The sequence below is a fragment of the Microtus pennsylvanicus genome, chromosome 6 (genome assembly GCF_037038515.1).
Source record: "Microtus pennsylvanicus isolate mMicPen1 chromosome 6, mMicPen1.hap1, whole genome shotgun sequence".
Taxonomy (NCBI): domain Eukaryota; kingdom Metazoa; phylum Chordata; class Mammalia; order Rodentia; family Cricetidae; genus Microtus; species Microtus pennsylvanicus.
In genome coordinates this window covers 108,570,584-108,584,538 of record NC_134584.1, presented here as the reverse complement: position 1 = coordinate 108,584,538, position 13,955 = coordinate 108,570,584, and the positions used below count along the sequence as shown (strand labels likewise).

At 42.2% G+C, this 13,955-nt stretch overlaps 2 protein-coding genes and 1 non-coding gene across 5 annotated transcripts in view; 1 reads left to right on the top strand and 2 right to left on the bottom strand.

Annotated features, from left to right (window-relative positions):
* Sf3b3 (splicing factor 3b subunit 3) overlaps positions 1-8,268 on the bottom strand; it is a 39,399-nt gene extending 31,131 nt beyond the window's left edge. The window contains exons 1-5 of one of the 2 annotated variants that reach the window (XM_075977321.1): positions 8,138-8,268; positions 5,998-6,145; positions 4,472-4,798; positions 3,619-3,791; positions 2,739-2,880 (exon numbers count right to left, since the gene is read on the bottom strand). In XM_075977321.1, coding sequence (XP_075833436.1) covers positions 2,739-2,880; positions 3,619-3,791; positions 4,472-4,798; positions 5,998-6,067 — 712 coding nt within the window. In that variant the 5' untranslated portion in view covers positions 6,068-6,145; positions 8,138-8,268. Of the gene's footprint in view, positions 1-2,738; positions 2,881-3,618; positions 3,792-4,471; positions 4,799-5,997; positions 6,146-8,123 lie in introns of both variants that reach the window. The other variant, XM_075977322.1, reaches the window with a different exon arrangement.
* On the bottom strand, positions 4,109-4,185 carry LOC142853230 (small nucleolar RNA SNORD111). Its single transcript, XR_012911148.1, has one exon. It is a non-coding gene; the product is annotated as a small nucleolar RNA SNORD111 (small nucleolar RNA).
* Positions 8,269-8,481: 213 nt separating the features above from the next.
* Positions 8,482-13,955, top strand: part of Cog4 (component of oligomeric golgi complex 4) — a 34,547-nt gene continuing 29,073 nt past the window's right edge. The window contains exons 1-4 of one of the 2 annotated variants that reach the window (XM_075977326.1): positions 8,482-9,122; positions 10,815-10,897; positions 12,452-12,566; positions 13,283-13,457. In XM_075977326.1, coding sequence (XP_075833441.1) covers positions 10,875-10,897; positions 12,452-12,566; positions 13,283-13,457 — 313 coding nt within the window. In that variant the 5' untranslated portion in view covers positions 8,482-9,122; positions 10,815-10,874. The remainder of the gene's footprint in view (positions 9,123-10,814; positions 10,898-12,451; positions 12,567-13,282; positions 13,458-13,955) is intronic. The other variant, XM_075977324.1, reaches the window with a different exon arrangement.

The following is a 13,955-nucleotide window of genomic DNA, read 5'->3' as shown; positions in this document are numbered from 1 at the left end:
ACTCTGACCTGCTTTTATTTAACTGTTGTCTTTCCCACTGATGAGGTTGAGTGCCAGAAGCTAAAAGACAAGCAAACCAAATATTTCTTCCCCCTGATGCTCACTGTTAGTCCAAGAACTTTAGAGGTGGAGGAGGCAAGAGGATCAAAAGTCAAGTAACCTTCAGTTACAGTGAGTTTGGGGCTAGTCTGACCTGTATTAAAACAAAGCCAGAAATGGTAGTTTCCATCTATAATCTTAGCACCTAGGAGAATGATGAATCAAAGATTCAAGATTTATCTACACTGAAAGATTTGAAGCCAGTCTGAGCTATAAAACAGTTCCAAAAGACTAAATAGATAAATAAAAAATTGGGGCCTGCTGGGAGCCGATTTGAATAGCTGCCATTACAAGATGGCATTTGGCCCTAGCCTCGCTTGATAGATAACTCCATATTAGGGTTGCAGTTCTTCCACCGGAAAACAGGGTGAGTTGTTGTGATCTAGCTGCCCACATTTCCCCTGGTCTGTAATTGACAAGGATGTTCCCCTGCTTTCTTTCCTGCCGGTGGGTCTCCAGAAAAGCAGTTAAAGTATCAAAGTATCAAAGTTGCTAGGCAGACTCCCTATATAAGCAGCTATAGTTCAGAGCTCCGGGCTCCTTGCTTTCTGCTCTCCCTACAACCAAGAGGCTCCAATAAAGCGTGATTTGAGAAGAATCCTCGTCTGGTGACTGTTCCTTCCTGCTGGTCAGGGAGCTCAGGGGCCCAGTTGGCAAAGTGCTTTCCATACAAACAAGAGAACCACTTAAAAGCTTTAAGCTAAAGTACATCCTGTAATCTCATATCCCGGGGGGTGGGGGTGCTGTTGCTGTCAATGATCTTAGCTGCTAAGTCACATCTCCAGGCCCCTTCCTCAGTTCTGATACTCACATAAAGCCATATAGTCTCCTACAGTTTTTTTAAATAAATAGCTTTTATTATTTTACTACTTGTCTGAACAAATATATTTTGTGTTCTTTTTCTTTTTGAGTCAGGCATCTCGTTCATTATACATGCCCAGGACTGGCCTCAGATACAGTAATATTCGGCCGGGCGGTGGTGGCGCACGCCTTTAATCCCAGCACTCGGGAGGCAGAGGCAGGCGGATCTCTGTGAGTTCGAGACTAGCCTGGTCTACAAGAGCTAGTTCCAGGAGAGGCTCCAAAACCACAGAGAAACCCTGTCTCGAAAAACCAAAAAAAAAAAAGATACAGTAAGATTCAACTGCCTATGTCTCTCAAGTGCTTGGACTAAAGGCATGTCACCATACCTGGTGAAATTCTTTCTTTCCCGTTTTTTGAGACAGGTTTTCTCTGGAGCTTTGGAATCTGTCCTGGAACTCACTCTGTAGACCAGGCTGGCCTCGAACTCACAGAGATCTGCCTGTCTCTGCCTCCCAAGTGTTGGGATTAAAGGTGTGCATCACCACCAACGGCTAAATTTTTTTCTTAAAACAGTAAAAAACAAATGGTAATTGAGGGTTAGCTCTGCAGTTAAGAGGACCTAAGTATGCCGGGTGGTGGCACCTTTAATCCCAGAACTCATGAGGCAGAGACAGAGGGATCTCTGTGAGTTCAAGGCCAGCCTAGTCTACAGAGTGAGTTCCAGGACAGGCTCCAAAGTTACACAGAGAAACCCTGTCTCTAAAAACACACAGAGGACCCAAGTTCAGTGGCTCATTAACTGCCCATGACTACAGCTCCAGATCTGACATCCTCTTAGGTCCTTGTGCAGTAACTTACACAGGCACATTCACACACAAAAATAAATACCTGAAGACAAAACTGTTACATTTGAGCATGAAGATGGACGTGAATAAAGGTCAGTGGCCAACCATAGGAGTAGGTTCTCTCCTACCAAAGAGGTTGTAGTTCCAAGAATCAAACCCAGATCTTCAGGCTTGGTGGCAAGCACCTTGTTAAGCCACTTTGGGGACCTCCAATTTCTCTTTAGATTAATATTAGTAATGCTTTTCAGAGTATTTCATCTAAACTTTCATTCATAAACTGATTTGTCTACATATTTCCGAGGGTAAGAGTTATCAAAGAGTTAGATACTTCAAATACTTGGCACAGCACCTTTTGCTTGTTTTTACAGACAGGGTTTCTCTGGGTAGCCCTGGCTGTCCTGGAACTCATTCTGCCAACCAGGCTGGCCTCCAATTCAGAGATCCCCTGCTGGGATTAAAGACATATGGTGCCCAATCTCCCCTTCCCCCCTCCTCTATAATCACTTTCAAAAAAAAAAAAGAACCCATAAAACTTGGTATGGTAGCCAACATCTGTAATTCCAACACTAGAAACTAAGAAGGCAAGAACTGCCATGAGATCCTGGTGAGTTTGGATGACCTAAACAAGACTAAAGGATGAGAACTTGTCTAAAAACAAAAAAACAGAAACATACAAAGCTAAGGTTTGCTATAGGAAATTAAGACCCAAATCCTATGCTGTCAAACTTATTGAATCTGGGCATAAAATGAAGCAAGTAAAAGATACAAAACAGGCTAGAGATGGCTTAGCAGTTAATTAAGAGCACTGGTTCTCTTCCAGAGACTGGGATTCAATTCCCAGCACTCACATGGCGACTCACAACGGTCTGTAACTCTAATTCATAGGGATCCAATATCTTCTTCAGGCCTCCATAGACATACAAAAAAGCAAAACACCCATATAAAGTAACTTTTTTTTTTAAAGCACAAAGAAGCACTGGAGAAAAGTACCTGTAATAAGGAAGTTGCCATGTTCCTCCAAGGGTTCACTGTATTTTCGAACCACATGATTTAAACCAAGGTCTAATTCATAAAAAGTGAGTGTCTGCTGGGTGTTAGCTGCTGCTTCTCCTGTTGGATCATTGTCTGCTTCCTGTAGGACAGTGCCACAAAGACTAATCAGGGAATTTTAGACTTAGAAAGGATAACAGGACCTTGTATTTACACAATGAAGTAAAGGTTCACAGATTCCTAACAGTTTGACAAAGTTCATGCTACTATACAAATGGTAGAGCTACAAGGACACCAATCTCTATTCTATATCCAGGGATGCCACTACTAGAGGATGCTGCTTTCTGTCCAGAGCAAAGTGTAGTAAGTATGCTTTGCCTTTCACTTCTTAAAAATATATCAAATAGAACTTTGAATCTCTCATGCAGCTCCTCCCAATAAATATCTCAGTCCACAGTCCGTCACTTAAATCACAGCAAAGAATGTGACATAGTCAAGTGCAAATATTTTGAAGGTTTTCAGTAAAGCATTTAAATGTGAAAAAGACCTGCCAGAAAAAAATAATTTAAGAGCCGTGCGGGTAGTGGTGGTGCACACCGTTAATCCCAGCATTCAGGAGGTAGACGAAGGCAGACCGCTTTGAAGTCTGAGGCCAGCCTGGTCTACAGAGCAAGTTTCAGGACAGGTTCCAAAGCTACAGAGAAAAACCTACCTCAAAACACCTCCCCTCCCCGCCCCAGAATGATTTGAGAAAAACATTTAAATAGTAACAAAGAAGGCTTTAAGACCTACGTCCACACAATGAAGGTAATTATTTTACACACAAAAAAAAATTGAAATGAATTAAAAGAGAGAAAGAGGGAGAGACAGTCTTCAGTACCTCATAATCCATTTCCAAACAAGCAAACATAGGATTTTCAAAACCCACATCTACTCCAACCACATGATATACTAGAGTGTTTGCTTTGTGGGCCTCCAGGGGAGATGAAATGGTAAGTCGAGCTGCAGCATCTCTGTTCAAGATATATACCAATTTTTGCTTCTCAATTGCACCTATAGTTGAAGGAAATGAAACACACCAGATTTCCACTTGATGAATAAAGAACCTTAGATATACACAATGCTATTCTTTTAAAATAAGATTAACAGTTATCACTAACTGTACAAGTAGCGTACAACTCTCTATTGTTAGCAGATCAAAAAATTATAACCCCTTCTTTCTAAGAAAAAAAGATCTTAATATCCCTCTAATTCTTCACAAAGTTTTAAGGTGCCCTGGACTTAAGAACACTGAGAAACACAATACTAAGTAATATTTTTGTTAGCTATTCTTTGAACTAGGCCTAGTGGTTCAAAGGGTTGCCCTCTAGAGGCCTGATCAGATACACAGTTTCCTTCAGTAGCTCCTCAGAGAAGAGACATGAATGTGAATCATCACTTCAGGCTGAAGAAAGCAACCACACTGACGACACAACTAAGATCCTTTCACCCCAGCCTTTGCTGCAGAACAATTATTTTTTTCCAACTATATAAAAATTACTTTATGACTTTCTTACTATTTTAAAAGGAAACCTTTAACAAAATTAAACAGAATACAAATGTAATGCCAAATGTTAGCACATTAAGTGATAGATTAAAACACTGCGAAGATCGTAGCGTATTATATAAGTACACACACACACACACACACAAATCAGAGAAACACTCAAGAGCAAATAAAGTAAGTCACTCACTAATCATAACAGCTCTCCCTTTGGGATCCACAGCTAAGAACTGGCCAGGAACAATACGGCGACATCCACTTTTGCCAAAAGTTTCTTGGTGAATTTTCTCAAACATATTCTTAGACGGCTGGTATTCCAAGATAACGATTCGGCCCGAGTCACTACCAACTACAATGTAGTCTTTAGTGCCACCTGTTAGCCTAAAGGCCATAAGTGACCGAATAACACCAAATACTTCCACAGTGAGGAGGGTATGTACTTTGCCGGTATTAGGGTCTGGGCGAAGTAACTCCAAAATCTTCCCACGAGAAACAACAATTTCCTGTTGTTTGGTTCCTAAATCACCAAAAGATAAAGATCATAAACACCCAGAATAAGCCCCCAAAATAAGCAGGATGGATATAAAGGGCAAATGGAATCAAATTAGTTGACGGAATCTATATTTTGAACTAATTTATTATACTTGAAAAGGTACTTTCCACTGGCAGTGGTGTTACGAGCCTTTAATCCCAGTAATTGGAAAGCAGAGGCAGGTGGATCTCTGTGAGTTGGAGGCCAGCCTGTCTCAAAAAAACAAAACAAAACAATAAAAAGTAGTTTTCCAAAACTGATCTAACAAAAGTAATTATCAAGAAAGCTTTCTATAAAGGGTTACATAATAAAAAACAAAACGCCCTTATTTTCCTAAAATTGGTCACAATATACACAACTGGGAAATACCTGTTGCCAATAGTCATGGTCCTGCAGGGACTCAGATCTTTATGTCCACATAGCAAGTACCTTACCTATAACTCTTAGTTGTCAAGTTTGAGCAACAAGTACTTTCACTGGATAAACTATCTCGCCAGTTCTATTTTTTTCTTAAGACTGTATCTTAGCTTGGTGGTGGTGGCAACATGCGCCTTTAACCTCAGCACTCAAGAGGCAGAGGCAGGCAGATCTCTGTGAATTCAAGGTCAGCATGGTCTACAGAGCTAGTTCTGGAACAATCAAAGTTACAGAGAGAAACCCTGTTCTGAAAAAAGAAAGCAAAAAAGACAAAAAAGGAGGGGGGGAAGGGGGAATGACACTATATATCTTAACTTAGGCTAGTCTCAAACTCCTATTCATAGTAGCCCAGTCTCCTAAGTGCTAGGGCTATAGGCATGAACTATCACACTCAGGTAAGATGTTCTTTTGAAAACTCTGATATCAAACTCCAGATTAAGAACTGTAATCCCAGCTCTGGGAGGCTAAGGCAGGAGGCCATCATCTAGGACTACAGTGAGACTGTCTGGGGGGTGGGGGTGGGGGAACCATGACTTTATGATTTATACAGCTTATGCCTTACAACAATACACAACTTGGGGAAGAGATATGCACCTACACTTAGAATAATTAACTGGAAAGAAATGCACCTGAAATTAGTAACAGATAATACACCATAATTTAACAAACTCCACAAACGTTTTTATAAATGGAAAACATTTTCTCAACAAAAGCACTCTGCACTCTCTCTCTCAGTTCACGAAGTTAATAATACCTAGAGAACTTACCAGAGAAGTTGCCATGGATGGCAAAACTGATGCCAGTGGCCCGCTGTAAGGTCAAGTTGTACAGAAACATGGTGGCAAGCAAAACTGAGACACTCGGTACTTCGAGTCTTGGCTATACCAACAGTATCAAGTCAAAGTAGGCTACAGACTAAAAACAAACAAACAGAAACATTACTGTTTTTAAAAGAACTTCTGCATGGGGATGTCTAGTTGAAGACAGATGAAGACAGACCCAGCCGAGCACCACATTTATCACTGGGAGAGCCTTTTCAGGCTGGGATGGGGCTCATTGTTAGAAATCTTTGCTTAGCAGGCACGAGACCCTGGGGTGCATTCTCAAGGGGAAGGAAAAACATAGCATCATTTTTATGCCAGGCGCCATTCTAGTAAACTACACCTTTACTTTTCATCTCAGAGTCCTACGAAGCCTACATATTGGCATGACCCTGCATTCTGAGTGGCGAGTGACTGAAGCAGGAGGATATCTGCAAGTTTAAAACCTATCCGAGCTACAAGCTATACAGGAAATGCCAGAATGGACAACACTGCAGTACCCTGTTTGAGGTTTTTCTTTTTTCCAGAGACAAGGACTCATCATGTAGTTACGGTAGTTCTGGAACTGAGAAATTCTCCTGCCCTCCCCACCCCCCAGGTACCAAGATTAAAGGTTTGCACATATACACCCAGCAACAGTTTAAGGAGGAATAAATAAATAAATAAAATAAATAGCCAGGCATCATGACTCTCTTTTATAATCCTAGCCCTGGGGAGTCAGAAGAATTACTACAAGTTCAGTGGCCAGCCTAAGCTAATAGAAAAACAAAAGCAACAACAAAAACAAACTATGGTCAAGAAAACTACAGCTCAAAAATTACATTCATTGCCCAACATACAGAGGGACGTGCCAGGAACTAGAACTTGTTCAATTAACGCAACATGACAAATGAAAACTTACGGTTAACTGTAGTCCACATCATCCAAAACTCAAATGCCCAGTAAAAACTTCAGATCCATTTCCCAACGAACCAATTCTTTTGGGAATAAATCTTTCCAACTTTATCTTCCCATATGCTTATATGTGTAGAAAAATTCAAGAACACACATTTGTGCCATTTTATACCCTCTGTTTAACCAAAGGTTGGGTACTAGATATACTCACTATGCTGCAAGTTCTCTATGAATTATTGAGTCACCAATAAAGGGTCTTTTATTTGCTACATATTCAATGGTTACATTAGAATTCAATTAGCCAAACTGCTAATACTACACATACAGATTTATGAGCATACCTCTAATATTTTTTCCCAAAAGTGGAACTGGCAGACAGTTAAAATTTTAAAAAAATTTTAAATTGTTAAATTTTGGTACTTCCAAAGTGACTTTCAGTGGCACCATAAACAGCCAAAGTGATGTTAATACTTTGGACATTTGCTTTAAACAGATAAAAACGGGCGTCTTGGTCAAGTCTCCACTTGCATCTCCTAAGGCTCTATATTTGAGAATTTTGTGTTCGTGGCGATGGGAAGGAAACCCCTGGCCTTGTGGTTACACTTCAGATGGGCGATTAAAATAAACGCCTATTCACTCAACGAACAACTAAACCAAACGGGTTTCCTACCGTAAGGAAGGAGGAATAGCACACGAGTACTCCAACACTAAATAGCAGGAGACTTTAACCGCCAACCCTTGAAAAGCTTCCCCTCCCCCAACCTAGGAAGCCCGATTTCGCCGGTTCCAAGGTCACCTCTTGCAATCTTCGGGCAGACACTATTGACCTTTATTTTCGTTTTTTTAAGCAGGAAAAAACAGGTTCAGAAGACAAAACCAAGTTCAAGCCAGATTCTCGGACCCAAAGACCGTTTCTGTGGCTTACGGCTTTTGAGCAAGCTGAGTCCTTAGCCCTTCGCGTTAGGGGCCGACTCCCCCCGGGGTCTCACTGTCCCCTCTCGGGCCTCCCCCCCCCCCCCCCCCGAGAACTCAGCCTCAACCACCCCGCGGGCTGGAAAGAGACGAGGCTGCCACGTCAGATTTGCGAGCCGTGTCCCTGAAGGACTCGTCCCCACTCTGCGCCCAGAAGCGGGGGAAGAACCCAGAAACCATTTGCGCACCGCAAGCGTTTTCCTAACCTCCTCACGCCTACCGAATCTCTCTGGCCTAAAACGGCCTCTGCGACGCCCGCCAGAGCGCCGAGCAGCTCTCTCGCGTGACGCTTCCCGCTTCTTCTGCGACAGAGAAGTTGCCAGGCCGCTTTCCGAGCCTGCTGGAAGAAGGATGGCGTCGGTATCCGACGGATGCTGAAGTCCTTCAAAGGCCTAAACCACAGCGAGGGCTAACGCGCCGGCGTCCGCCATTAGCCCTCAAGACGGGCCTTCGGGTGGCGCGCGATGGGAAAAGGAATCCAGCCTCCGCCTGATAAATATGAGAAATTTTAAAATGCTTTTCATCGAGCGTCTTCGGTCTTTTAAGTTATTTAAATATTACACATTACAGTGAATTTGCTGTATAATAGAAAATTAATTTTAAAACTAGACTTCAAATTCGTTGATCGGGCATTTCTGTGGACAGCCCAAAGGTCGCCGCGCCAACGCAGAGGGGACCTCGCGATCCCGGAAGCGCCTAACAGGAACCAAAATGTCGGGTCTAGAATCCCCTCAGAAGTTGTCAGCGCCTCCGCCACCGGAGGGGGTGGGAGGAGGCCGCTGCTCCGAAATCTCCACCGAGCTCATTCGCTCTCTGACAGAGCTGCAGGAGCTGGAAGCTGTGTACGAACGACTCTGCGGCGAGGAGGTGGGGAGCTGATCCTCCTTTTTTTTTTTCCTGGAAGAATCCAGCGGCACAGGACATCCGAGGCGTCATTCTCTTTACCAAGGGAAGCTTAACACCTACCCGAGACGCTCTAGTGTAGTCGGGCATTTGGGGACACCTGTCAATTCAAGCTTATTTAGCCTGTTTTCCTGGACTGTCTTCTTTCTTGGTCTGCCCCGGTATTGATTTCCCTGACGAGTAACGTTGGAAGTGGCGTGTGCTGTTTATCTATACGTACATACATTTTTTATTTGCTTTTCAAACTAAGAATCGCTTTGGCCTGGGAAGTCAAAAGAAATGAAAGTTTCTTCTCGACTCATGTAAGGGAGAAGTTAACTGCAAATTAGCTTGAAGTTTTAAGACTATTTTGTAGAGAATGATTGTATGTGTGTGTAATTTCAGCCTTTCAGTTAAATGCCGAGCTTTGTAGGAGACTGGATATTTTCTTATTTTGAGAAGACCTCGTCTTTGCCCGGACTGTCTTCAGATTTGCTACCTTCCTGTGGTATCCTGTTACACTGCCGGAATTGTAGGCAAGCTCACAACCCTCTAGGAGGGTTGAGATCTCTGCTAAGAGTTGGGATGTTAAAGGCTAAGGCAGGGCACAGCTGTCTAGCCACCGACACTCATTTCATCTCTTGTCCCGTTGATGTATAGGTGTGGACAGAATTCTGATTGCCTTTCAGTTGATAGTTTGCTGCCTCTGTATACCTGCTTCTTCTGTGGCAACCTGATGCTGTCCGTTCATTTTCCAGTGTGGTTGGAGTCCTTGCTAATCAGATGTAAAAGCTGATCTAAAAGTTTGGCAGCTGTTTTTCCCAGTGAACTTTTTTCTAACTCTTTGGAAATTGCTTTTGTTTAGCTACTATATTTTATTCTGTTTCTTTTTAACATGGGGGAAGGGAAGCAAGTGGATCATAGCACCCGTGTAGAAGTCAGAAGACAATTTTCAGAATTGGCGTCTCCTTCTACCATGTGGATCCTGAGGATCAAACTCCAGTCATCAGACTTGATGGCCAGAGTCATCTCTCCAGGCCTTGTTTTGATTTTGAGACAGGGTCTCATGTAGCTCATACAGGCCTCAAATTGACCACATAGCTAAAACTGGCCTTAACTTAAACTGGCTTGTCTCCTGAGTGCTGGGCTGAAAGGGACAATCACCACACATCCGGATTAGCCACTAAACTTCAGAGCCCACTTGTGTGGCACACTCTACAAATAGCATTGAGTAAACATTTGCTTATTCCCGTTCTGTTATTCATCTGCTAGATGGAATCAGATATACTTGAAATGTGTGCTGTGCATACACCTATAATGCTAGCACTTGGGAAGGAAAAGGCAAAAGTTCAAGGTCATCCATCCTGTGTTTCAGAATAAGTGAGAGACCACCCTGAATTGCATGAGACTCTCTATCAAAAGAAATATGAGAAAGATTTCATAGCCAATGATTTAGTCTGCCACAACAAACCAAAGCAGCTTGGATATCAAAGGGACTAGTGGGAGGAAAAATTTCTGAAATGGGATTCACTTTTTAGCTAGGTTGAGGTTACATCATTTTGTTTGTTTTGAGACGGGGTTTCTCTATGTAGTACTGACTGTCTGGGAGCTTGATATATACACAAGGCTGGCTTCAAACTCACAGAGATCCAACTTCAACTTCCTCTTCCTCCCAGTGCTGGCATTAAAGATGTGTGCCACTATACCCAGCGAAGTTAGATAACTCTAAAAGTGCTTAAAGTTCCTTCTTCCTAGAGATAGGGATAGAGTTTAATATTTGAACACTTGCCTGGCATGTACAAGATCATAAATTTAATTCCCAGTAACTTAAAAAGGAAATTCCTAGCCGAGCATGGTGGTGCAGAGGCAGGTGGATCTCTTGAGACTATACTGGTCTATGGAACAAGTTCCAGGATAGCAAAGGCTACACAAAGAAACCCTGCCCCTTCCCTGCCCTCCAAAAAAAGAAAATTCCTCATACCCATTCTGAGTTAAAATGTTTGTTCATGTTCCAGAAAGTGGTGGAGAAAGAGCTGGATGCTCTTTTGGAACAGCAAAACACCATTGAAAGTAAGATGGTCACTCTCCACAGAATGGGGTAAGTATATATCACAGCAAAAGTTGTACTGTACAGTGGGAGCCACTGGATAAAATTAGTTTTCTTAGCCAGTAGTCCAGGCCCTTAGGAGGGTAAGGTGGGAAGCTTGCTGCAAGTTCAAAACTAGCCTAAGCTACAGAGTGAGTTCCTGTCTCAAGAAAAGAAAAACAGAGGATTCTTTTTCCTAACTTTGTTTTATGAAATGACAAACATTTGAAATGGAAAGGAGCAATAACTCAAAGTGAGCACCTAAGGATATACACTTTGATAGTTATCAAAAGTCATTGGAACTTAGCATGATGGCTCAAATCTGTACTCAACCCTTGGAGTTGGAGGTATCAGGAGTTCAAAGCCAGAATGGGTCATGAGACCCAAAAAAGAACAAAGGTCTTTGGCTTTAAACTACAATCAAGCGTGGTGCTACACAACTTTAAAATCCTAATACCTAGGCAATAGGAGCAGGTGGATATGGAGTTCAAGGCCAGCTTCAGCTACATAGTGAGTTAAGAGGCTAATCTAGGCTATGTAAAACCCTATCCAAAAGTAAAACAGAAATAATCACTATTGGCCCACATATAACCTTAATAGAGATGCAAATTTTGGCCAGGTGGTGGTGGTATATGCTTTTAATCCCAGCACTTGGTAGATCAGGCAAGCGGGTCTGAGTTTGATACCAGACTATAGAGTGAGTCCAGGACTACACAGAGAAACCCTGTATCAAAGAGAAAAAGAAAGCAAGAAAGAAATTCTGAAACCCATGAATTATAGACTATTTTGGTGGTTGGTGGGGTCCAGAAATATGTATTTTAATCATTCTCCCAGGTGATTCTGTTTTGCAGTTCTAGTTTAAGAACTACTGCTTTTCGTCTGGTGGTGATAGAGGTGGTACACTCCTTTAATTTCAGCACTCAAGAGGTAGAGGCAGAGGAATCTCTGAGTTCAAGTTCAGTCTGGTCTACAGAGCGAGTTCCAGGATAGCAAGGGCTACACAGAGAAACCATGTCTTGAAGCTCCCCACGCCCTGCAAAAAAGGAGAGCTGCTTTTATCAATTTTGTATATTTGCTGAGCATTGTTGTATATGTCTATAATCTAAGCATTCAGGAAGCCGAAGCAGGAAGATCTCAGTTTGAGGCCAGCTTGAATGCCTGCCTCAAAAAGGGGTTGAGAGGGACAAGGCACCCTAGGCGTGGTATTAAACACCTGTAATCGTAACACTTGGAAGGCAAGAACAGGAGGAACAACGAGTTCACTGCTTACACAATGAATTTAAGGCTACCCAGGCCTACATTAGACATCATTATTAAAGCAAACAAAGAGAAAGAGTTGAGGACGTGGCTCAATGATAGAGCATTTTCCTAGCCTCCATAACACTCATAACACTCTGGGCGCTCTCTCTCTCTCTCTCTCTCTCTCTCTCTCTCTCTCTCTCTCTCTCTCTCTCTCTCACACACACACACACACACACACACACACACACACACACACACCTATTCCCCCTTGTTCATTCCCTCTGCCTCTGCAGATAAGTATGCCCTGACAATGTCTGTCTCTAGTCCCAACCTGCAGTTGATTGAGGGAGATGCAGAGCAGCTGGCTGGAATGATCACCTTTACCTGCAACCTAGCTGAGAATGTGTCCAGCAAAGTCCGTCAGCTTGACCTGGCCAAGGTAATCCCACTGAGCTTTGATGTTTGCTTCCCTCCCAAATACTAAAAGGGAGGGAAGGGAAGAAGGGAGGCAAGAAATTACATTAGAGACTAGAAAAGAACCATTCAGCAAAAATGCAATAGGAATTACCAGAACCAGACAAGATACTACATGAAAACTCTAGATCATTAGCTCTTATGCATATAAAAATAAAAATCCTCAATAAGCACTAAGAGCAAATCCAACAACATATAAAAAGAATTATATACGAAGACATACGAAGACCAGTAGCATTTGTCCTAGGAATGCAGAGGTGGTTTAACATAAGAAAGTCAAGTAATGTAATGTCAATGAAGGGAATGGGGATGCAGCTTGGTAGAGCATTTACCTAGCATGCACTAAAGCCTTAGATTAGATTCTAGCACAGCGATGTTATGTTTGTGATATTACATACATCTTGATTCAGTTATAAAGTTAACAAAATAAATATAGATTATTCTCATTCATGCTTCTATTAAAATGAATTAACCACATTTAATTAAATCATGGTATCTGCTAGTGTCTTGATTATCACCCATAACAATTTTATAAGATAAGTAGTTATGGTAGTATTTTTAATTTGCCAGTTACAGCTGAAAAGGATTGACTGTTAACTAGGTTCTGCTCCTAAATTTCTCTACGTTCTGAAGAGTGCTTTGAAGGAATAGGATATTGTCTTTAACAAAGACTTTTTGCAGAACCGCCTCTATCAGGCCATTCAGAGAGCTGATGACATCTTGGACCTGAAGTTCTGCATGGATGGAGTTCAGACTGCTTTGAGGAATGAAGATTATGAGCAGGCTGCAGCCCACATTCATCGTTACTTGTGCCTGGACAAATCAGTCATTGAGCTCAGCCGACAAGGCAAAGAAGGTCAGTATCCTCGACTGTTGATTATGGTTTGGTTATAAGCATCTATGACCTAAACTAAGTAAACTCAATCAAGAAAAGTGTGTGTTAGCCAGGCGGTGGTGGCGCATGCCTTTAATCCCAGCACTCTGTGAGTTCGAGGCCAGCCTGGTCTACAAGAGCTAGTTCCAGGACAGGAACCAAAAGCTGCGGAGAAACCCTGTATCGAAAATTAAAAAAAAAGAAAAAGAAAAGAAAAAGAAAAGTGTGTGTTGCTAGGTATGGTGACTCAAGTCTATAGTGCAGCACTTGGGAGCACTGAGACGGGGATTCCATGAGTTCAGGGCTAACCTGGGCTACAAAGTAAGACCCACATCTCTTAAAAACACAACAAACAAAAACAAAGCAAAATTAGGAAGGTATGTGATATTAGGACGTTTCTATATCTGGTAGTATGGTGTAATTCTGTACCATCCTAGGACAGATAATATGCCCCTTTGATGGATATCCTAGTTGCTATTT